The 22,747-nt window shown below is 37.0% G+C and overlaps 2 protein-coding genes across 7 annotated transcripts in view; one reads left to right on the forward strand and one right to left on the reverse strand.

Annotated features, from left to right (window-relative positions):
* The first annotated feature begins 1,683 nt into the window (after positions 1 to 1,683).
* Positions 1,684 to 5,963, forward strand: LOC108983995 (glutathione S-transferase TCHQD). Of its 3 annotated transcripts, XM_018955804.2 has the most exons (4): positions 1,719 to 1,925; positions 2,664 to 2,698; positions 3,676 to 3,950; positions 5,023 to 5,963. In XM_018955804.2, the coding sequence occupies exons 3-4, from the start codon at positions 3,742 to 3,744 to the stop codon at positions 5,612 to 5,614; spliced, it is 801 nt and encodes a 266-aa protein (XP_018811349.1). In that variant the 5' UTR covers positions 1,719 to 1,925; positions 2,664 to 2,698; positions 3,676 to 3,741; the 3' UTR covers positions 5,615 to 5,963. The 3 variants fall into 3 exon arrangements, with proteins under 3 accessions (XP_018811347.1, XP_018811349.1, XP_018811350.1); XM_018955802.2 differs by lacking the exon at positions 2,664 to 2,698 and having other exon boundaries at positions 1,684 to 1,925; XM_018955805.2 differs by lacking the exon at positions 2,664 to 2,698 and having other exon boundaries at positions 1,756 to 1,925; positions 3,748 to 3,950.
* Positions 5,964 to 7,245: 1,282 nt separating this feature from the next.
* The window catches only part of LOC108983994 (histone-lysine N-methyltransferase ASHH2-like), a 30,649-nt gene continuing 15,147 nt past the window's right edge, over positions 7,246 to 22,747 (reverse strand). For all 4 annotated transcript variants that reach the window (XM_018955800.2, XM_018955798.2, XM_018955799.2 and 1 more), the window contains exons 6-18: positions 22,466 to 22,597; positions 22,250 to 22,366; positions 21,470 to 21,562; positions 14,628 to 14,705; positions 14,237 to 14,293; positions 12,775 to 13,561; positions 12,629 to 12,684; positions 12,015 to 12,094; positions 11,768 to 11,850; positions 11,568 to 11,647; positions 10,486 to 10,565; positions 9,206 to 9,251; positions 7,246 to 9,025 (exon numbers count right to left, since the gene is read on the reverse strand). In XM_018955800.2, the coding sequence (XP_018811345.2) occupies positions 7,772 to 9,025; positions 9,206 to 9,251; positions 10,486 to 10,565; positions 11,568 to 11,647; positions 11,768 to 11,850; positions 12,015 to 12,094; positions 12,629 to 12,684; positions 12,775 to 13,561; positions 14,237 to 14,293; positions 14,628 to 14,705; positions 21,470 to 21,562; positions 22,250 to 22,366; positions 22,466 to 22,597 (2,943 nt within the window). In that variant the 3' untranslated portion in view covers positions 7,246 to 7,771. The remainder of the gene's footprint in view (positions 9,026 to 9,205; positions 9,252 to 10,485; positions 10,566 to 11,567; positions 11,648 to 11,767; positions 11,851 to 12,014; positions 12,095 to 12,628; positions 12,685 to 12,774; positions 13,562 to 14,236; positions 14,294 to 14,627; positions 14,706 to 21,469; positions 21,563 to 22,249; positions 22,367 to 22,465; positions 22,598 to 22,747) is intronic.

Consider the following 22,747-nt stretch of genomic DNA (forward strand, 5'->3'; position numbering starts at 1 on the left):
TTTACTTTCTGATTAAAGAAGTGTTTTTTAATGATTTTTTTTTTTTTTACTTTTTGATTAAGGAAATGTTTTTTAATGATATTTTAAATTTATTTTATTTTTTAAAAATATTTATAAGTGTAAAAAAAAATCTATATAAAAAATAAATTAAAAAATTACACATAAAAAAGTACATGTTAAGCTCAACGGGAGCCCCCAAAGGGGGCTGTAATATGACTATTTTAAATATTTTTTAAAAAAATCATAATATTATTAAAAAATATTTTCTTAATTACGAAGTAAAATAAAAAATTATAAAAATATTTTTTTATAATTTTTTATTTTACTTCGTAATTAAGAAAATATTTTTTAATATATATTTTTTACTTTTGGATTAAAAAAATATTTTCTTAATAATATTTTATTTTTTAAAAATATTTTAAAATATTAAAAAATCTATATAAAAATTATTTAAATAAAATATATATTAAATAATACTACAGCCCCAGCGGGAGCTCCCAGCGGGAGCCCCCAGCGGGGGCTGTAGCACTACCCATATCATAATCATCATAAAAGTTTGAGATTTACAAGTAGGGTATAGCCAATGTGTTCTGTTATATACAATTATTTTTATATATTTTTTATATATTTTATTGTTGTGATTGGATAATACATTTATTTTCTATTAAAAAAAAAGTAATATAATCAATTATATTAATGAAGTATCTAAAAAATACATAAAAATAATTATACATAACATTTTTAATCTGTCAAACATTATTCCAACCAGGACAAAAGCAAGAAGAATATATGTCATGACACCATGTGTTGACTTATTGATAATAACTTGATGGTAGGAGGTTATTGGATCAAGAAAATGGTACCTTTTTTAAGGCATCGTTTATTTTGAAAAAATATCTCATCTCATCTCATCTAATTATTATAATTTTTCTAACTTCTAATACAAAATAAAATAAACAATTCAACTTTTTCAAATTTTAAAACAAAAATAATATTAAAAAATATATTCTAATAATATTTTATTCAACTTTTTAATTTTAATCTCATCTCATCTCCGAAAACAAACGAGACTTAAGTTTTAGGATTTTGAGTTTCTTCTTAAGTTTTGGCATTAGCAAAGCAATTACAATCCATTATATATTTCATGTTTGAACTTCATTAAAAATTATCTCACTTCGTCTATTATTATAATTTTTTAAAATTTTGACATAAAATATAATAAACAACTTAACCTTTTTAAATCCTGATTCAGTTTTTTTTAATTTTAAAATAATAATAATATTTTAATAATTTTTTTTTAATTTTTATCTAAAAACATCAAACTAATAATAATATGTTAATGCATGTTTAGACTGTGTTTAAATATTGAATTGAAATAATAAAATATTATTATAATATTATTTTTTAATATTATTATTATTTTAATATTTAAAAAATTAAATTATTTATTATATTTTATATTAAAATTTAAAAAAATTATAATAATAAATTTTAGATAAATTTAATAACCAAACGAAACCGTTTTATGAAGGCCTTCACAGTAGAAGTTACCATGCAGAGAATCTGGCCAACACGTACACGTGTTCAGTCAATCTTAGTGTATACGTCTTAACTCCTCGTATCCAAGCGAGTACACCTACATTTTCTTCCTCTTGCCTCTTGTGGCATTAGCGTGTGGATAATAGTAGATTCTCTCGCTTTCCATTTGGAAGCATTGTTCCTATTGTATTGTTCTCTCTCTTTTACCAACTTTTTTTTTTTTTTTTGCGCTCTCTCTCTCTCTCTCTCGCTCACTCCTTTTAATGCCTTTCTGACTTCTGAGTCCTCCAGAAAGGGGTCTTTTTTTACTAACAGCTCTTAAAAGGGGTCTTTCTTTGTGTGCTTATCTCATACCCGTCACCTGTGGACGTTTCCAAGTCTTCTGGGTAAGTCTCTGTCAGTCTCTTGCACAATTTCAAGGCATAGATTTTCCTAGTGGTGATGCAAAGTTGATTATTTTACTACTTGTGTTTCTCGGTTTGTGTGCTTTGACTTGAATTTTGCCGTGAATTTGACTGTGATCTTTGTTTCTTATTTCTGAATATTTCTCCTGGTTGGTTTAAGGAAGGTTAATCTGTGATTACTTTATTGTTTTTCTTTTCTCGTAACTCTCTCTGGTGAAGCTTTTAAACTCTGATTTTGCATTTCTATTTTAGTCTATTGGGTTTGTTTGTATTTGGCTGCGAGTAATCTTTGTCGATCAGTTCCTGCTTATTCGGAGAAGTATTGTGTTTTGCATGATATGCCATTGAATGTATTTCTGAATCGCGGGTGCTATCTTCATTTTGTATTTCACATGATGTGCCATTGGTGTGTATTTTCCGCATGAAATTGCTTTCTGTATTTGCGTTAATGACATATATTATTTTCTTTCTCACTTTGATCGAACTCAAGCTCGTATCACCGAGAAATTCCTCTTCCATTCTGGAGTTGATGCAGGAACTGTATTAATCCTATGCTTGGTTGACGAAAAGTTAAAAAATGAACAAAAAGAAAACAAGAAGAAGAAGAAAACAAGATTCTTATATTGCAATAGGGTAGATGCATTTATCTTATTATTGACTTATTTATGTTGGTATTCGGAGTCAAGAAGTTTTCTGATTGATCATACCTGATTGGTGCAGACTCCCTGTATGATCCTATCTTTACTAGATTTCCGGTAAATGAAATCCTTCTTACTCTGTCTTCTCACCTTTTGTTTTTTCTTGCTAGCCGCTATAAAATGAAGATGGAAGAAAAAAGTCTAAGCTACAAAATATTATGATCAATGATTATCTCTTTGTTCAATCTCGAACGATTCTCAGCATAAAAGTTCATTTGAAAATCTTAACATATTCTAGGCCTTCATGATCCCCCCACTTTCTGGTTCCTTAATAGAAGCATATTTTATGACATTTTTGGAGAAGTAAACTCAGAATGAAGAGATGATCTATGGAACTTGTTCTGCTTCCTCTCCCTCTCACATATCTCTGCCCCTCACTCACTCACTCACACTCTCTCCTTCCTCTTTTCCTTTTTAGTGGTATATCTATTTTTATAAATTTATGTTATGCAGAAGAAAGACACAATGAGCACAGCTATACTTTTATTTGTAAACTGTTGCAGTAGTCTTATTTGCAAGCTTTATATTAATTGAGAATGTTATAGTACAAGATTGTATGTCTCCACACTATAATTTATTAGGGTCTGCTTTAACAGAAAGATACAATGAGACCAACTATATTACAAAAGCTCTAACTTTTAAGTGTGCAAACTGTCTCTGGAGTCTACTTATTAACTTAATATTACCCAAGAATCTCATAGTGATAAGTTGTTGAATTCATAGAGGTTGAGACTGATAGAATGCCTTTTTTTTTCTTTTGTGGATAAGTACGATGCCTTTACTAAAAACAGTACATGTAAAATGAAGAAAACATTCTTTGTATAGTATTTGTTGTTGTCTCCACTGCTACTCTGGAAATGTTATTCCTTAGCACTATATTTTCTTATTAATATTTGTGGGCTTATGTGTGTAGTATTTTAATTTCTTATCCATTTGCTTGGAGAAAATTATATGCTAATTGATCTCCCTGTTATTGTTCAGTTGCTGACTTTTATTTACTCTCTTTTCTTGATCCCTGTGTATGACGTCTGAAGTTGATATGAAAGAGCTCGACTTATAACAGTTCCTGTAACGTCATAGGAGCTGATGTTAATAAAATCATGCAGCTATATCATCACCCATACTCTTTGGATAGCCAAAAGGTGAGACTTGCTTTGGAAGAGAAAGGCATTGATTACACGTCATACCATGTCAATCCCATAACAGGCAAGAATATGGACTCCTCATTCTTCAGAATGAATCCGAGTGGAAAACTTCCAGTTTTCAAGAATGGTTCTCATATCATTTTCAACACTATTGAGATAATCCAGTATGTCAAATCCTTCACTTACCCTTTACTGTTAATCTTAATGTCGAAACTAAACATCATGACATTTTAACTTAGTTATATTTTTATAATAATAATAAATAGTTATATTTTATGATGATAATAAACAAACAAACAACAACAACAATAACTTAAAGAGAATTGAAATATGTCAATGAATAGGCATGGGTCTGGATCCTCTCAAGTTAGTCTATAATATGATGAGTCATGTTTGTTGAATCTCTTCAATGTCTTCATACAATGTTAAAACTAAACAAGTCTGTGGGAAATTACTCACCAACAGAACAAAGCTTCACTAAAAAATAATTTCTCCCACCGAAATATACAGTAAAGCATCTCTCTGGTACTCTCTGGCCCTGGAACTTACTCTTATAGACTCAAACTCTGTGTTGCTGTACTTTCTCACTTCACCTCAACCTGTATATTGTGGCTTGCTTTATTCTATTAGAGGTTTTGGACTGGCTTCATTGACTCTGTTGTGGATGTGGTTTCCGGAACTGCAAGTGCCCAGTGCACGTCTTCTTTAATTCTTGATTATGTTAATAATCCAATAGCCAGTTGTCCACCGTGGTTGGTTTCCAGTTCAGTCTGCTTATCTACTATGATGAAGTTGATATCGTGGGGAAATCATATTTTCCATGAAACGACTAGATAAGATCATTTTAAATAAGAACTTTATTGACAAAGCTTTACCTATAGATAAGCTTTTGCATGGCTGAGATCAACCAAACACGAATTTCTTATGTTATAGGCTAACATGATGACACCTAAATCAATACAGTAACTTTGTGGTTATATTTATTTCCATATTGAATTACCCTTTTCTGTAAACTTCTTCCGGGAAATAAGACAAACTTGTTGTGTTACGATTTAGCTCTGAGTTTCGTTAATCAGTATGCTTGCTATTACCTTTAAATGGCTCCCTCTCCTCCCCCATATATCTTGCTTCTTTCTTATTTTAGGTGTGTAGAAGGCATTCATACTTGATATTGTCTCCAATTTTACTTTGCCTTCATCAAAGATGGGGGAGATAATAAGTTAGAGAATTTTTCAGGTATATAGAAAGAATTGCTATTGTCTCGTCAGGCGGTGGTGTTTCCTTTAGTGGCAGAGAAGTTGTTGAATGGATGCAGAAGATACAAGACTGGAACCCAAAGTTCTTCACACTTTCCCACATCCCAGAGAAGTACCTCTTCTATGTGTCCAAATTCATAAGGCGGGTGGTGATTGCTCGGATGGCTGAAGCTCCTGATCTAGCAGGAGCTTACCATCATAAGCTGAGAGAAGCATATGAGACAGAAGACGAGTTGAAAAACCAGGATGTTTTGCGAGTGAACAAGGAGCATTTAATTAGACTTCTTGATGAAGTTGAAACACAGTTGAATGAAACAGCATATATAGCAGGGGAAGAGTTTAGCCTGGCTGATGTAACGCTCATTCCAGTACTGGCTCGCTTAGTACTCTTGGATTTGGAAGATGAGTATATAAGGAGCCGGCCAAACATTGCTGAGTACTGGCTTTTGGTCAAGCAGAGGCCTAGTTATAAAAAGGTTATTGGGAAGTACTTTGATGGCTGGGGAAGGTACAGAACGCTAATAAGAACATGGTGCTTTGTTCGTATCAGAAGTATGCTAAAAAGATATTGACTGAAGTACTTATAGCTCTGGGTTGATAGAATGAATAGTGAGATAAATGTAAGGGAAAATTCTGAGTTCGATTTTCTTCTTTTATCTCTTTCTCATGGTGTTTCTCTTTGTTGGTGGTAAAACATGGATTTGAGTCAGTAAAGATGAAGTGTGAAAAAGGGTGGGTTATTAACACCATATCGGAAGTTAGATCTTGCAGCAAAATTTTTTATGTACTCGTGAGATTAAATACAGAGGAAAAAAGTGCTTGGAGATTATGTATTTACCTTTTTTTTTTTCCTCACAAAACTGAAGAACAGGTGACAATTACCAAAGATATAATCGATTGATTGCTCCAACCTGATGGATCAAATTTCTCTGTTCCCCATCTCCCCTTCATTGTTGAATACAACCTTATCATCCTTTTATCATTCATTTTTTTATTAAATATTTTACATATTACTGTTGTGATTGCTATGTGATTGAGTTTCATACCGGACAAAAGGAATAATAAGATTGAGATGGTTTAACCCAAAAGCTTGTTGTATCAAGGTTTGTAGCGAGTTTGAGACTCCAGAAATCTCAAGCTGTCAGCCCTAATCACTTTGAATCTCATTTTAGCACAATCTTCATGATGCTATTCTAAGTTGATTTACTATAGAGATTAGCCTTTCCCACCTGAATCTAACGAATCGAATGTTCTTCGCATATGCATACCAGTAAAGCATGCTTGCCCACATGTATAAATATAAAAGCATATAGAAAGCATTTCCTGAATGCTGCAAGAGTTGCAATGGTTTTTCATTTTTTATTTTTTGACAAGGAGACCTGAAAGGTGCTCACATCACACAGATTTGGTAGATTATTGGTTGTGTAATTTGGCAGATTATTGGTTTTTCACCACTCCTAAATATTGTTTGCACTTTGCATACAAGGGTTTGAACTTTGAACCATCAAGATTCTTCCCACTTGAGCCAACTCCGGTTAGTTTTGACACCATAATTTGAGTTGAGCCTGATTTAGATGACTACTTACGATAGAAAAGTAAAGCATAGCAAGGAGTAGCCAAGCCTAATGTGAAAAAGTGACACCCTTCTTCTTGGCTGCTGATAAGACGTAGAGCGAGCTAGCTTTCTCTATCTTTTGTGTAATTAGGACTGGTTTCTTTTCGTGTCGAGATGATTAAGATTAAAGTTAAAAATTAAATAAAATATTATTAAAATATATTTTTTAATATTATTTTTATTTTAAAATTTAAAAAAATTGAATAATTTATTTTATTTTATGTAGAGATTTTAAAAAGTTGTAATGCTTAGATAAAATGAGTTAAGTTGAGTTAAAAAGTATTGTGAAAACAAATGAGGCTTTAATTCCCTTTATATTCCCAAACTAGAAATCCCAGTAGAGAATTGATCAAGCGAGAAATGCTATGCATCAATCATTATTCACTCTCACACTCTACATTTGTTGTTTTTTTTTTTTTATAGAATGTGAGAGTTTTTCATAAAATAGAGTATTTTTTATAGAGTGTGGAGTGTGTAGTAGTGAATAATAGATGAGAAAAAAATTTCTGATCAAATATATCACAATAACTATAAGAATAATACACCAGATTAAATGGAAAAAAGGAAAGAAAAAAATAAAAATCAGTATGCCTTGTCACAATCATTTCATTAGACAATAACTATCCTTTTAATCCCTTTACAACAAACCAGTCAGTGAACTGATCAATAATACTGTTTTTGAGTTTCAACAGGCTATTAGAGATCCAAACTCTGTTTGGAAACAAATCCTTCCAACATCACAACAGTCAAAACAATTCCATCTTCTGTCCTGTGCATCATCATGCCCAAAAATATAGGAGCATAACTTGAAGACACAAAATAATCGATCATGGTCTCTTGTTCTGCTCATCTTAAAAATGCACGAGCCTTCCAAATTTCAATGAGAAAATGATACATACACATGAATGACTCACTTCGAGGGGTGGACTCTTGAGTTTATTATTCGGTAGTGGAATTGGGGTGCTTTTTCCACCTGGGTATGGTATAACAGACTAAGAGGACTGGAATTCTGAAATTAATTAAGATTTCATTAGATATAAACTTGGAAACAAAAGAATTGAGAATGGTAAGTATAGAAGAAATCAAGTAGGATCTTCAGAATTTGTCCTATAAATCAATGATGATTTTGGTTCTGGGATTGCTGATAAAAATTATTGCCAGCTTTTTCTCCTGCACAGCTCACATCCTCTGGTAAATATGAGTTGGTCGCCTCATTTGCTACATTTCCTATACGTTTGCTGAATGAAGAACCTCTCAAGCTGTCCGCCACGTGTCCCCACCCATTCCTTTTTCGAAGCCATGGGAGCCGTGCTTTTGTAGCATTCCATTTCTCCGGCCTGAAATACCTCCTTCCCGAGCTGTATGAGGATTCACTTGCTCGCTTAAATGGCTGTTGGCTATATGAACTTGGAATGTCCAAATTTTTAAGGGTTTCATCTGCGTGACAAGGGGTGGGATAATGGCCGTCCCTTTGTCCTACTGCAGGTTGATCAATCGACAAAGGATTAGAAGCATGAGAAGTTGGACGATCTTTGTTATCCCGGGGAAATGGAGGCAATGGAGGAAAAGGATGAAAAGGCATGCCAGGAGCAATAAACCAGCCATCTACACTTTCTGCATTGGGTGTGCCAAAAGGCTGTACGATTGACAAGGGCATTCCATACGAGACAGGCAAGCGAGAAATGAACTTCCCCTGTGGCTGTCCAACAACTGCATCAAAAGGATGCTTCATATGGCAAACATTTTGTCGATGGAGATCTATAGCAGCTGATGAAGCATATGATAAACCCTGAGCTTGGGGAGATGAAAACCCAGGTGGAACATCGTCAGGGATGTTCTGCCTTCCCTGGTCAGCCCTAAGAGCTTCATGTTGCTGAGAGTGATCATCAACACAACCATGGAAATTACTATTCTTTCTGCTTACTGTGTCCGTATGACCCAGAGCCTCCTCAACACTGCCTCCTTGTAATGGCCAGGATTCAAATTGCTGTATCAATGAAGACTCAATCTTCTGTTCCTTCAGGGGTGATCTCGAACCTGGGTTTGTCTCTGCTGGCTGATCCCATCGGCTTTTTCGTTTACGTGTTTTTCTCTCACTATTCAGGCAACCACCTACACAAGGAGCAGAGCAACCCTCCTGGTTACCAGAATCGTACGAGGGCATTGCAACCATTGATTGCTTCACACAGTCAATTGCTTCCGTAGGTCTTGCATCTTGATCATGCCAATAGTTGTTTGATGATAAAAACCTGTTGCAGTTTGAACCCCGTAAAATCTCCATCCTCCCATCATCTCTGTCCAAGTAGCTAACTTTTCGAACAGGTCTAGGAATCCACCTATCTCTGAAGTTCCTTGCAATTTGATGCACCTGCATAGGCATATATACAGTGAATATTCAATCTCACCCAAGAGAATGCATAGACAGAAATCAGTTAATGAATTCTGAAACGATCTGACCTATAAATATAAGATAAGACAATGACACAATTATCGCATATTAAATGAAATTCAAAAGGCTAAGGAATTAGTTTGCCAAAAAGAAAAAAACCTGTTTGTCATCATGCTCTGTCAGTGACAAGATTGATTCCCTAAAGCTGCACGGAACACATGCGTCTCAGGGATATATAATAAGAGCAGCATGCCTATCATAATAATTCATTAAATTAAGTAGGAAAAAAAATCATCGGTTTGAGTTGGCACGGAAAATCTATGATTTGGCCACCCTCAGACCCATACATAAAAGAAGTTTTTTTTTTTTTTTATTGGCACCGGGTGTCCAGGAACAACGTCCCGACTAATCCCGAGGGTGCATAGACCCTCAGCAAGGAATTTCCTGCAAGTGCACAACGGGTAATTCAAGGAAAAAATCTCCCAGTTCGATGGCTTCTAGAGATTGTTTGCACCCAAGGGGATTTGAACCTTAGACCTGGGGGAGCATACCCCCAAGCCCAAGACCTTTACCACTTGAGCCAACCCCTAGGGGTTCATACATAAAAGTTGTTAACAGAGTCAAATGCAATGTCCTTCCACCAGCCACTTTAATTACAGTTACACGTGAGCATCACAGTGATACAAACTACGAACAAAAACATGTTTCAGGATAATCTAAACAAGCAATAACATTCGAGCTTTTGGAGAGCACTTGGATGCCATCACATCTTTGCAGAAAAATATTTATATCCGACATTCACCAAAGATCCAGAAATTCTAGGTCCTATTCTATTTTCTTTTTGGCAAACATGTATCTTTACAACCAAGAATAAGCTGGGGAATAATTATACACATAAAGAAGTCCATTCAGAATTCACTGGGGGATGGCAATCAGCCTACCTCAACAATTTAAAAATGCTTCAGATACAGTAATTTCAATTGGGCAATTTTTTGTCTCATGCTTTATGCCTATTTATGTTCAACAGGCTAGCAGTAATTCTTAGGTTATGACCATGGTGAAAGAAGCCTATATATAGGCACAAAGCATTAAAACATTTCTGAATTTGGTTTCCTTCTGTTTTGTAAGATACAAAAAATTCACTTCCAGATTGGGGCCAATCCCTTTGAAGTTGTCAAAAGCTACATCCTCTCCCCCACGTTATATTTTAAATTTCCATGCTCCTTCCCCATTTGGTTTTCAGTTAAATGCCCCTTGAAAAAGTCCCTCCCTCTGTGCATGTGCATGCAAAAAGTGGAGAAAACTTGTAGCACCACAAGTTTTAACCACCGTAATGTAGTTGGAAGGATCTTATAAACAAACATATTAACAATCCAGGGGCAAGGCCAAAACATCATAGTAGGAAGATTCAATTTAAAAATTAGATAATATTTTCTAACCTCTCCATGCCATGACAAGGTGGACCCCCATTAATATGTTCAGGCGTAAGTATGTCCCTCACTGCCAAATACTCTAAGACCTGCACAAATGGAACGTCAGTTTTCTATTCCCCATTCAAAAGCCTAAAGACAGCAATCCCATTAATTAGCTTCTACTAAAGCCCAATCAAACTCTTAAAAAAAGCCACAAAGACAAACATACATGCACACACGCAGAAGGTTCCCAGCGACAAATGAGAACAGGCAAAATATTGGCCAGTCATTTGAAAAACAGTTTACCCTCCAGATTGAAGTCTGACCCATTTACAAACAGCATGCATCATTTAGTCCATTGGTAAGGTAAGACTAACACAATCTTTAAAACAATTATTTTACAAGTTCATTATTTTTTATGTAGTGATGGAGTGGCTAGCCAGCATTATACTTTGATACCATCAACTATTATTATGAAAAATGGAATCTTATCAACCTAATACAATGGTGGTCATAAAAGATTCCTTCATCATCAGAAAACATAGTATGATGCAACATTCATTGCATCTTTATTCTGCCAAGCTATAGAAGACATTCATATTTTGACCACTTTGGTAAAAGGCATGCTTATGTGATGTTCGTTTTTTGTTTTTAATAAGTAACCTCATGTCATATTCAAAAAAATGTTCTGAGATGGTATTATGGGGTCGAAATAAAATGCAAAAGAAACTTCTATATTACCTCATATAACTTTTACAGCCATAAAACCCCCCTTTTTTTAATGACGAGGAACCTTGGAGACCGTGCAAACGCAACATGTCTTTTCCTTCTAGGTAATGTGTCAAAGTCAATCTTTTTTCATTCTTTCCTGAATTACCCCTTCTTATAGCTTTTCTTTTCTTACCAATTGACAAAATGATAGAAGTATGAGGTATACGCCAGGAATCAAAATTCCTTGAGAATTGTGCAATTTCCAAAGAAGGCATTAATTTCTCAATTAACAGATGCCAACCAATTTTTCACGCAAAAGACTCTGCTATTCTAATTCCATAGTCATGATCAGAGAAAACTAAATCCATTGAGATATCCAAGGTCCCCAATGGAAGCACCTTGAGAAGCTTCCTGAGGATAGGAATCTTTTTGAAATCCCTCCTGTAACGCTTCATCATGTTGTGCAGCATCCGCAACCCTGAAAAACAAAGCAACAGTAATCCTTTAAAGGAATGCAGGCACCACTACAGTATCTTTAATTCCCCCAACAACACAGAAACTAGTTGTAGAGTATGTGACAAAGCACAGGATAGACTACCGTTTTTGTTGATTATATCGATCAATACTGCACGCGATTTTGTTTTCAGAAGAGCATCAAGGATCATTGAAAGATCTCGATTACTACAACAAAACAAAAAGGAAAACAAGTGATAAAAAGTTATCAAATAAACACTTGCACATGCACACACACACACATATATAAATCAATGACCTATATACCATGAGAAAGTGAAGTAAATTACAATGCAACAAAATCCAATGAAAATGAAAAATATAAAATTTACCTCTGAATTGCTTCACCATTGCCGCTATCACCTGATGCTGCAGTGAGAAGCAGAAGCTTCAAATAGCCTTTAGTGGCATCCTGCACGAAAATAACATGGCTTAAAACATCGAGCACCCACAACTTTACATGCATATATGAGGTACAAATGCAAAAGATGTACGTATTAGTTGTAGTGAGACTAAATGCTTCAGAAAAAGGAAGTAAATGCAGGGTTCAGCGGACGTAAAATTAATAAGTACTAAGGATATCAAATTACGAGTTATACAGAGTAACAGGACATGGAAACACACGTTTTATTGTCAATATAAACACCCTCGAGGTGTAATAATGATTTTTCAATTATTTAGACACATAATGGTCATAAAATAGTAAAAAAAAAAAAACAAATGATGATCATAAGGGATCTAAAGAATGAAACAGGTAAGATAAGCATACACCAAGAACCACCCAGAATTCTTCTGCCAATATTTGAAATGACTGTACCAATAGTAAAGCGAGAGACACGGCATAAAAACAATCTTCTATGCAAAATTGTAAACATCATCCTTTGAGCTACCTAAATCAAATCTATCAAATCAAAGTATCAACTTGAATAACATTAAAATTGCATACCTTTCGTTTGCTAATCCCTCCATCATTATCCAGCAACTCGTTAAGTTTCTCTTCAACTGTGAGCATTGCAGGGCACTAACCATTAATATGGTATCCCTTTTGAAATGAACGAATAGTCAAGACAAGTGAAATAGAAAGTTGCAAACCTGCTTCACAGCGGCCGTTAGAAGAACTCGCCAGTAATTTTTTTGGTTTAATAGACAGCAGCTGAGATTTGGTCGCTGTCATCAGAACTCTGTTGGTATTCAGAGAATTGCTACTCACTTTCCCTTTTTTAACAGAACTAGATGATCGAGAAACTCTCATCTGAGAACGTAATTTTGATGAAACTCGCTTGTCTTCAACTGTGTCAGATTTAGACTTCATATTAGCATCAGTGCTATCAAATAACGATCTGCTAAGAGTCAATGTTGGAGAAATTTCTAATCCATCTGCATAGGATGAGGCTTTGTTCACAGTTTCCTCTTCTCTGAAATTCTCTTTCTGAACAGCAGGCATTGGTTTGCTTATTACATCTTCAGTTTGTTGGGATATCTCTACTGGTTGAACAAAAGATGGTAACCTTTCCTTGGATACCTCCAGATCCAATGAGCTGGGTAATTGGGAAGCAGCAGATTGATTCATAGCATCCTTTTCTATGGTACTATCCAATTTCCCAACATCATTTGTGGCTTTATGCATTCCACGTCTAGCCTTTAATATACTCTTGGCAGTTTGAATCTCGGCACAATCAAAGCTATCTACTTTTTTACCATCTTCAAGAAGCATCACAGGTTCTGGAAATTCCTCATCCGAATCACCTTGAACAATTACTTCAGAATTAAGAAGATCACCCCCAATATAGCCCCTACATTGAGGTGCACCACAATAACACTTTTTGGCAGCAGCCCCAAACACCCTGACATAGTTGTAGTCAAATGTCACCTCTTCATCCTGACAGAACAAGTCAAGCTTAATAGGGGATGATAGTTATAGATGCAAATAACAAAGGGAGAAAACGATTAGGCAGTAACAATGTCTCCAAAGGAGAGACCGTGAAGAGCAGCATTAGACTTCCAAATGTGTCAAATACAATTATAACCTCTCAGTCTCAATTTGTCTTCTTCATGGCACCCTCAATTATTCACTTGAAAAACATCTTTATTGTATACAGATTTCACTTGTTTCTTAACCAGAATATTTTACAGAAAGATCCTAGCACTGATCCACATCATATACTTAAATTCCTAGATGGATTCTTGGTTGGTTTCGATGTTAAAAAAGTGAATCTTGATGGCTTTTCTAGCAGCAGGTTGTTTGAAACTAATTTGGAAACAAAAGGAGAATCTAGCCAAGGTAATCACACCGAGTTGTCCTAGGCAATCAAACCTTAAGGGCGAGTAAATCACACCTTAAAAGCTTCCGAAAATTTTATAAGTTCTTATCTGAATCACACATATATAGCTCAAAAGTAAAATTTTCTGAAACAATCCCTGCTGATATGTGGTTGCAATCTGTGGGATTGAGATATGGCTATACAGAAATGTCAACATAGAAATATAGCGTGTTCATGGGGACAACAACCAAAGATCTAGGGATGAAAGTAACTAATGCAAGGTGCAAGCATACCTTCTTAATATCCCTTAATGCAAATAGTCCAATGCAAATTTCTCCATTCACCATCCACTGCTCAGAAAGCATTTAAAAAAAAGTATTTATAAGAGAGTAGGAAAATTGATTAATAATAACACTTGGGGAATCAAGCTCAAGCACCTGAGACTAATGAAATGAGGTTGAAGTGCATTTCAAAACAAAAAGGAAACCCAATGTTCTTACACTTCAAAATGCGATAATGGAAGGGGGGGAGTGCATCACAAACAGCATTTATGCAAAGTTCATCAGTGACAACTGTCAGCTACCTTAATTTTTTGTGATAAGGAAAGTTGTTGCAGTAACGAATAACAAGAATGTAATAGCAGAAAGTTTCTTCATCCTTAAGTCAGAATATAACACAATTCACCTTTTCTGTACGGCAATTAGGGTCACAGCTATGGTTAATGAAACGGCCCAAATTTCCTTTTGCACATGCATCTATTACCTGAAATAATGGAAATCATGAATGACTGATAATCACGAGAGAGAAATGAACTAGGCACATTTTATGCACAACGTGATGCAGATCAAGATATGAATAGCTAATGCCAAAATATGTTATTCTTATTTTGATCCGCATGTAGAAAAGCAAATGGTGAAGAGTAGCTGTATTGGAGGAGTACAATCTACCTGTTAGCATTAGCTGTTCTTACTTTGCTATCAATGTCATATGCACAATTTATCCACAATGTGATGCAGATCAAAAGAAGAATATCATATACATACTATTACATGTAGTAAAGGCCATGGTGGAGATTCAACTTCAAGAGAGCTTGCTATCATTTTCATGAAAAAGAGGATTGTTAACAAATATATGTTTTCTAGCCCAAGGTCCATGTAGCAAATCTCAATCCATGGTCTTACCATTGTGATTGCACATCTGACAGCAACCAACAATATGATTCATATATTTTTTTCAAGTACAATATGATACATATCTTTGAAAGTTTTCTATCATTAGTAGCTTGCCAAAGAAACTGTCCACATGGATAAAGCTAGGTTGGACTCTTACACATATATAGGTCCTATGTTGTCCCCATCAAATACTAGTATTCAACTTGAACCTGCTCAACCTGTCACTTATACAAAATGTCCAAACAAGCATACCAACTCTAACCAACAACTCCCACCATCCTCACCAATCTCAGACCCCAATAAAGTTTTCCCACGAGACCAACTCATTAATAGTCACTATAACATCCATAACAGAATCAAATAAGAAAACACCACAACAAAACATAAGATCCGGCTGAGAGCTCCAAATATATTGCCCACTGCTACCACTGCCTGAAATCTTAGCACAAAGTCAACCTTCCTAATACTTGTCTCAAAATTACTAAAGTTGACAGCAACATGCTTATCTCATTTATGGGAAAAATAAGCATTTAACCAACAAAAAAGTCTTTGTGCAATGTCGTACCCCCAACTACCACTTTTGACTCATTGTGCCCTCAAAATCTCACTTTTGGTTCAATATCACCCTCAATCCAATTTTGGCTGTTGAGATACAGGAAAAATACGGGATGCAATACAATTTAATTGTTGGATCTTAACGCAGGGTGCATATTGGAACTTTTGTGCCCCATACCTGTGCCAAAAGGAGAGTTTTCCCCTAGAGCCTACTGAAAAGCAGGGTGCATTTTGGATCTTAATGCAGGGTGCATATTGAAAAGCTCTTCCCCTGAAAAGCTTGGAGAATCTTCCCCATCCAGCTCTAATATTTTTCCACAATCCCACACCACGTCCCCCTAACTTCATTAGACCCCCCCCCCCCAAAAAAAAAAAAAAAAAACCCACCCTCTATTACTTATGATATCTCCACAACCATTTCCCCAAAAGGGCTTTGTTGAAGACCCTCACATTTCACACCCCCAACCCACCGCAAGGTATCGGTGAGCAAACTTTATCCCAACCAGCAAGATGGAACTTACTTTCCTCCCCAATACCTGCCCAAAGAAAGTTATGAAAAGTTTTCTCCATACGAGAGGCCAAACTTGCAGGTAACAGAAAATAAGTAGGGAGGTTAGATAAAGTGCTCTTGATGAGAGTTAATCTTCCACCCTTAAACAAATATAATCTTTTCCAACCATCCAATCTTCTTTCAATTTTTTCTAGATTTTGCTTTGAAAACAGCCCCCAACGGAAGACCAAGGTATTTAAAGGGCAGCGAAGCAACCTTACAGCCAAGATATTTGCCAACCCTTGAATATTGTTCACATTACCCATAGGAACCATTTTAGACTTTGAGATATTTACCTTCAGGCCTGAAACAACTTCAAAGCAAAGCAATAAAGCCCTCAAATACTGCATATGATCACGGTCTGGCTAACAAAATAGTAGCGTGTCATCAGCAAAGAGAATGTGAGATATATTAACACCTCCAATTGAAAATCCAGCAAGGAAACCTCCATTAACAGCCACTCCCAACATATGACTCGATGCTTCCTTAACAATGACAAACAACAAAGGGGAGAGGGGATCCCATTATCTTAATCCCCTAGAGCTGTTAAAAATGCCTTCCGGTGCTCCATTCACCAAAACCGAATAACGAACAGTGGTTATACAATGCATAATCCAAGAAATCCATCTATCCCCAAAACCACACCTTCCAAGTAAATAAGACAAAATATCCCAATTAACATGGTCGCAAGCCTTCTTCATGTCTAGCTTGCATAAGAGCCTGGGTGTACCCTCCTTGATTCTATAATCTAGGCATTCATTGGCAATCAAAACTGAATCCAATATTTGTCTCCCCTTCACAAAAGCATTTTGAGATTTTGAAATAATACTACTCATAACAGCACTCGTGCAATTGGCAAGCACCTCAGAGATAATCTTATACGCCCCATTAATGAGACTAATAGGCCAGAAATATTTCACCTCCACTACCCCAACTTTCTTAGGGATAAAAGCAATAAAAGAAACCTTAGTACTTTTTTCAAATTACCAAAGGTGTAGAGCTCTTCAAAAACCTGCATAATATCCTACCCCACCACATCCCAACAATCATGATAGAAGGCCATTGAGAACCCATCCGGACCCAGGGCTTTATCTTTAGCCATCTCACGAATCACCTGAAGAACCTCCTCTAATTCAAAAGTTCTCTCCAACCACATAGAGCTTAATTGGTCAATAGTCTCAAAAGGCATAACATCAAGTTTGGGTCTCCATAGGGATTTTTCAGCAAGGTCTTCGTAGAAATTGACAATATGGTTCTTAATAGCATCAAAATCAGAGCATACATGTCCCTCAACCTAAAGCACCTCGATGGCAATATTCCTACAATGAGAATTAGCCACCTGGTGAAAAAATTTTGTACATCTGTCCCTATCCCCTTCTTTCTGCCAGAGGGCACGTGACTTTTGTCTCCACGAGATTTCTTTCATTAGTAGCACATTTTCCAACTCTGAAGTGATAGATAATTTCCTGCAAGAGTCCTCCTCAAAAAGAGGAGCACTCACCTCCCTTTCCTCCAAATCCTTTAATTTTTCCATAAGGGGCCGTTTTTACTATTAATATGTCCAAAGACTTCTGCATTCCACCTCTTCAAGTCCCTCTTCAATGCTTTCAATTTCCCAACCAATATAAAACTTGGTGAACCTTCTAAAGAATACAAGGACCACCACGACCTAACTTTCTCCACAAAACCCTCAACTTTCAGCCACATATTTTCAAACTTAAAGTATCTTTTACCATCATGAATGCCTCCGCAATCTAGTACAATAGGGAAATGGTCCGAACAAACTCTATCGAATCTCTTCTGTAGCAAGGTAGAGTGATGAGCTTCCCCTGAAGGAGACACCAAAAATCAGTCCAAACGAGACCAAGCCCTATTATTAAACCAAGTGTGCACGCCACCAACTAGCGGTAAATCCACTAGGTCCCATATCAAAGATAAATTAAGAAAACTCATTCATTGCCTGGCTATGCCGGACTTCTCCCAATCTTTCACTAGGGAACTGAGTGATATTAAAGTCACCACCAATACACCATGGTAAGTTCCACCAACAGCCCAAACTCGCAAGCTCCTCCCATAAAACCTTCCTATGTTTGTTCACATTTGGCCCATACACACCAACAAAAGCCTAACAAAAACAATCTGCCACATTTTTAAACAAACATCCCACCATATAGTTTCCAACACACTCCTCAATAGATCCAACCACCCTTGAGTCCAACATAATAAGAATATCCCCAGATGCTCCCTCAGAAGCAAGGTACACCCAGCTCACAAATGAACAACCCCAAATACTAGTAATAATGCTATGATCCATGAATTCAATCTTGGTTTCCTGCAAACAACCAATATCCAATTTCCAGTGGCGTAAAAGATTCTTAACCCGAATGCGCTTATTGAGATCATTAAGACCTCGAATGTTCCAAGAAAGAATTCTAGGCTTCATGGGAAGAAACAACCTTTACCTTAGATCTTTTTTTGCTCGTACTCCCCTCCCATCGGTCATAATTGATTGAACAACTGAGACGCTTCAGCTCCCTCTTTTTCCTAGAAGCAAATTTAGGGGATTGAAAATGACCCGCCTCAACAACAATGAGTAATGCCTTGAATCGCTCCTCAAACCCATAACAAGAAATCCCCACACAATCTTGAATATCCTTCACTTTCTAAGTCACCCAATCCGATGGTGAACCTCCTGTTACAAGGGAGACAAGGAGCACAACAGCACTAGGTCCACCTCGGTCTCCTTGTACACCATCTGAAGAATATAGTTCAAGTGCTCTAACTCAGACGAAAAGTCAAAAGTCATTGACTTCTCCTCCCGGATCCCCATACCATTCTCTGCCCTAGATACCGTCCCTTGAACTACCTGAAGCTGCCTAGAGACCTTCGCCAGAGAGAAAAACCCCTGAGCCTCTTCCCTGCTACCCATTGGCCTTGTCTATGAGTGATATGCCAGAGATCCAACGTCTACCAGTGAGAAAATGTTGAGATCCATCTCTGGGTTTGCTATCAGCGACTCCACTTTCTCCTTCCGGGCCACCGTCGATGGTTCCTTAGCCACCCGCAAGTCCAATGGGTTCCTCGGCACCTTGTCCGACGAGGTTGACTAACTCCTGCCAGTAGAAGGCCTAGCCTCTCCCCCCGTTCTAATTCTCCACACAAGCTAGTTTCCAGCCCTAGCCTTATCTCTATTTTGCCCCACAACCTGAAGCCCAACCGAGCGGAGCGGCCCATTTTCTTTGAAACTAGCCCAGACCCCTTTAATTGCTATTTCATTGGACCCATGAACCTCATAGCCCAGGTCCTTCTTATTTTCATCTTCTAAGCACCGTATTAGAGAATCAACCTTCGTATGCATTGCCGACAATTGCATTCTCACGTCCAACAAGGTATTGTGCACGTCCTCCTTTGCCCGACTAAGGGTGGGGACTAAGGGTGGGCGGCAGGGCACCACCCCCCGCCACCCTGTGTCACCACCCCGCCTTCCTCCTGCCTATATATATATATATATATATATTAACAAACGACGTTTTATTTTGGCAATGAATATTTAAAAAAAAAAAACCCTAATGGTGGGGAGGGAGGGGGGTTTTAAGTTTAGGGTCCCCCCCCCCGGCGAAGTCACTTCTCTCTTTCTCCCCCCCCCCTCTTTTCTCTCTGGCTCTCTACGCCGCTACCCTTGCGCAATCGCCGTGGCGGCACAACCCGCATCCTGTTCTTCTCTCTTCCCCCCCTCTCTCTCTCTTTCCTCTCTCTGGCGGTGCGGTGAGAATTTGACGACGTTTGCGTTTGAAGTCACCAGATTGTGTATTGTGTTTAGGTTTGTTTTGCTAGTTTAGTTTTTTTCTTGTTGTTTCCGTTGTTCCAATTCAATGTGTATTGTTGTGGATTTTATTTGTATTTTGTAACTTTTTTCATTGTTGTGTTGTCGTATTTTGTGGTTTCCACTGTGTTTGAATTTATTTATTTTTTGTATTTTTTGGTTGGGACAGTCGTGGGTGGATGGTAGATGGGTCCCGCCCCTGGATGTGGTGGATTCGAAGGAAAACACTCCCCCCCCCCAAGATGCAAGTAGCACCCTTATGCCCAACACACAACAAGCCTACCACCCCCACCTCTCCACTGTGCACTTGCTGTCCCAAAGGTAGGTGGAGCCTTTCCACCCCTGTTTTGCACAATGGGATGTATCAGTACCTTTTGCTACACCAAAGCCTCCCTATACGAGTGACTCTGTGGGTGGTTCACCGTCACCCATGGCCTGAGGCCTCTACACTACCCCTCCTCCCACAATGCATCCGCCATTCTCCTCCAGCCCTTACCTCCCAACTCTTCAAGTATGAAAATGAAACCGCATCTACCACCACCACCGTACTCCACTAGAGACACTTAGCAGCTACGGGCATTTGAACACCTCTGCGCAATGAAGCTTCCGCTACCCTCCCTTGACGTTGTGTAAAAATCCTTATTTTCCCCCTTCATGCATTACTCTAGTGTTTTGGCAAACCATTGCACCGTAGGAATTCCCAGCCTCATCTCTTTCACCACCCTCCAATTCCTCTCAATAATGAACAAGAAATTTCCATCCTTCAACAAGGCAAAAACCTTTTGATTCTATCACTGTGTTTCGGAAGCCCCAAAATCCCACTAATCTCGCTTAAAAAATTCAACTCAATAGTAATCTCACCGTTGAAACCCAACAAACCTCATCAGTAACAAGGTTGTACGGAGAGAAAATCCCACTCTGAAAGACAACATTGTTAACCTAAGAAACTGAATATCTAATTCCAAGAGCCATAGTGTTAAGTAGCAAAGCAATTGGACATCATGAAGAATGATAGATAGATCATTGCTTAAGTTTTTTTTTTTTTTGGTAAGTAAAATAAATTTTATTAATATGAAGATAGGCATAGCCCAAGTACATTGGTAGTATACAAGAGAATGCACCTAGTTAGAGGCTACAGATAGATACGAGGAAATCATGGAAACTAAGACCATTAAAATCTATAGAAATAGCCCACATAAATAAAGTCTTAAAGAAAATATTTTTGCTGAAGCTTCCACATAAATGTAAGTATTTAGAACTTAAGGTAATGAAACGACTCTCATTGAGGACTAAACCTTGAGAAGTACTAAACATGATATAGAAGAATTTTGAATCACAACATGCTACCAACAAATTTGAATCAAACAAAAAATGTAGTTGAATTAAAATAATAATAATAATAATAATAAAGAGGACAGATCCAAACCTCACTGCCATTCAATGTCATGAAATAGAAATGTCTATGACCCTTAAAAGCATAATCCTTTTGCCGTGCTTCATAAGCAAGCATATCAAGCACCTGTAACCATATAACAGAAATCTTTGTCAGAGAAAGCTATGTTACAGATACACAATACACCTCCAAGTCTACATGTGAGCGCACACACATCAAAGCATTTGAGTAGTTGGCACTTGAGTGTATACAGCTGGGTCAAAGATAAATTCCTATCCCTTAAATATTCCGCTCTAATAAAACACTAAGAGATTTATTCCATTAAGGAAGAAAGTCCAGTTTTGTGCCAACTTTGATTTATGGAAAAGAGAATTGAGCTTATGTTGGTAGCCAACTTTACTAAGCCTTGACCCACTTAATTGGGCTACATGAATTTCTCCTTTCGCCAATTGATCTGTTTGGTGCATGCAGGTTAACTGTGCAGAAAAAAGTGAGGGGGGTAGGTCACCACCAAGTTCTCATTCTACTTATAGACAGGTTGGAGAGAGAGAGAGACAGACAGAGAGAAAGCTCATGTGGAAAGCAAACAAACCTTCATATGAACTGGTTTTGTTCAACGTTTGCAGAAGTATAGCACAACCACGTTAAATTATTAATTAGTGCAAAGAATCAATATATTGTATTTCATCCACCAATAAATTCGATGTAAGATTTTAATCAAATGGCAGCCCACATCATCCACTCCATGCTAGTGGGGACTTATCACTAGGAAAAGACATGGAGAGAGAGAGAGAGAGAGAATTCCTTAATTACCTCTCCAACATATTCAATAAGAAACTGCCCTTTGGATATATCCTCCACCAACTTTAACCCATAACCCTTCTTCCCACTTCGAAACCATTCCAGCTTAGCATACCTCTGTTTTTGGAACTGCAATCAAGCATTTGGACTAAATAATGCCCCTTACATGCAATTAATTTCACTAAGAGAAACAAATACATTGCTAGCAGTAATAAACAGCTAAAATACCTGTTGATTTGAACAAAGCTCCCCACATGGGCAGGTACCTTGGACACATTCAATATTAAGCACTCGGTTCAGGCATTCATCTCCACAACCCAATAGGCCTTTCGGAGATGGCTTGCAGTGACAAACCATTATCTGAAGAAATTATAAAATATATAAACATAGAAAAAAATAAATTGACCTAAAGAGCCATGGCTTTTGCATGTAACAAAAGCATCACATAAAGAGCACACACCCAAGTTTAGACAATGGGAAAAAGAATTAAAACAACGTAAAGTTAGTGAT

The sequence above is a fragment of the Juglans regia genome, chromosome 6, assembly GCF_001411555.2.
Source record: "Juglans regia cultivar Chandler chromosome 6, Walnut 2.0, whole genome shotgun sequence".
In the NCBI taxonomy this organism is placed as follows: Eukaryota; Viridiplantae; Streptophyta; class Magnoliopsida; order Fagales; family Juglandaceae; genus Juglans; species Juglans regia.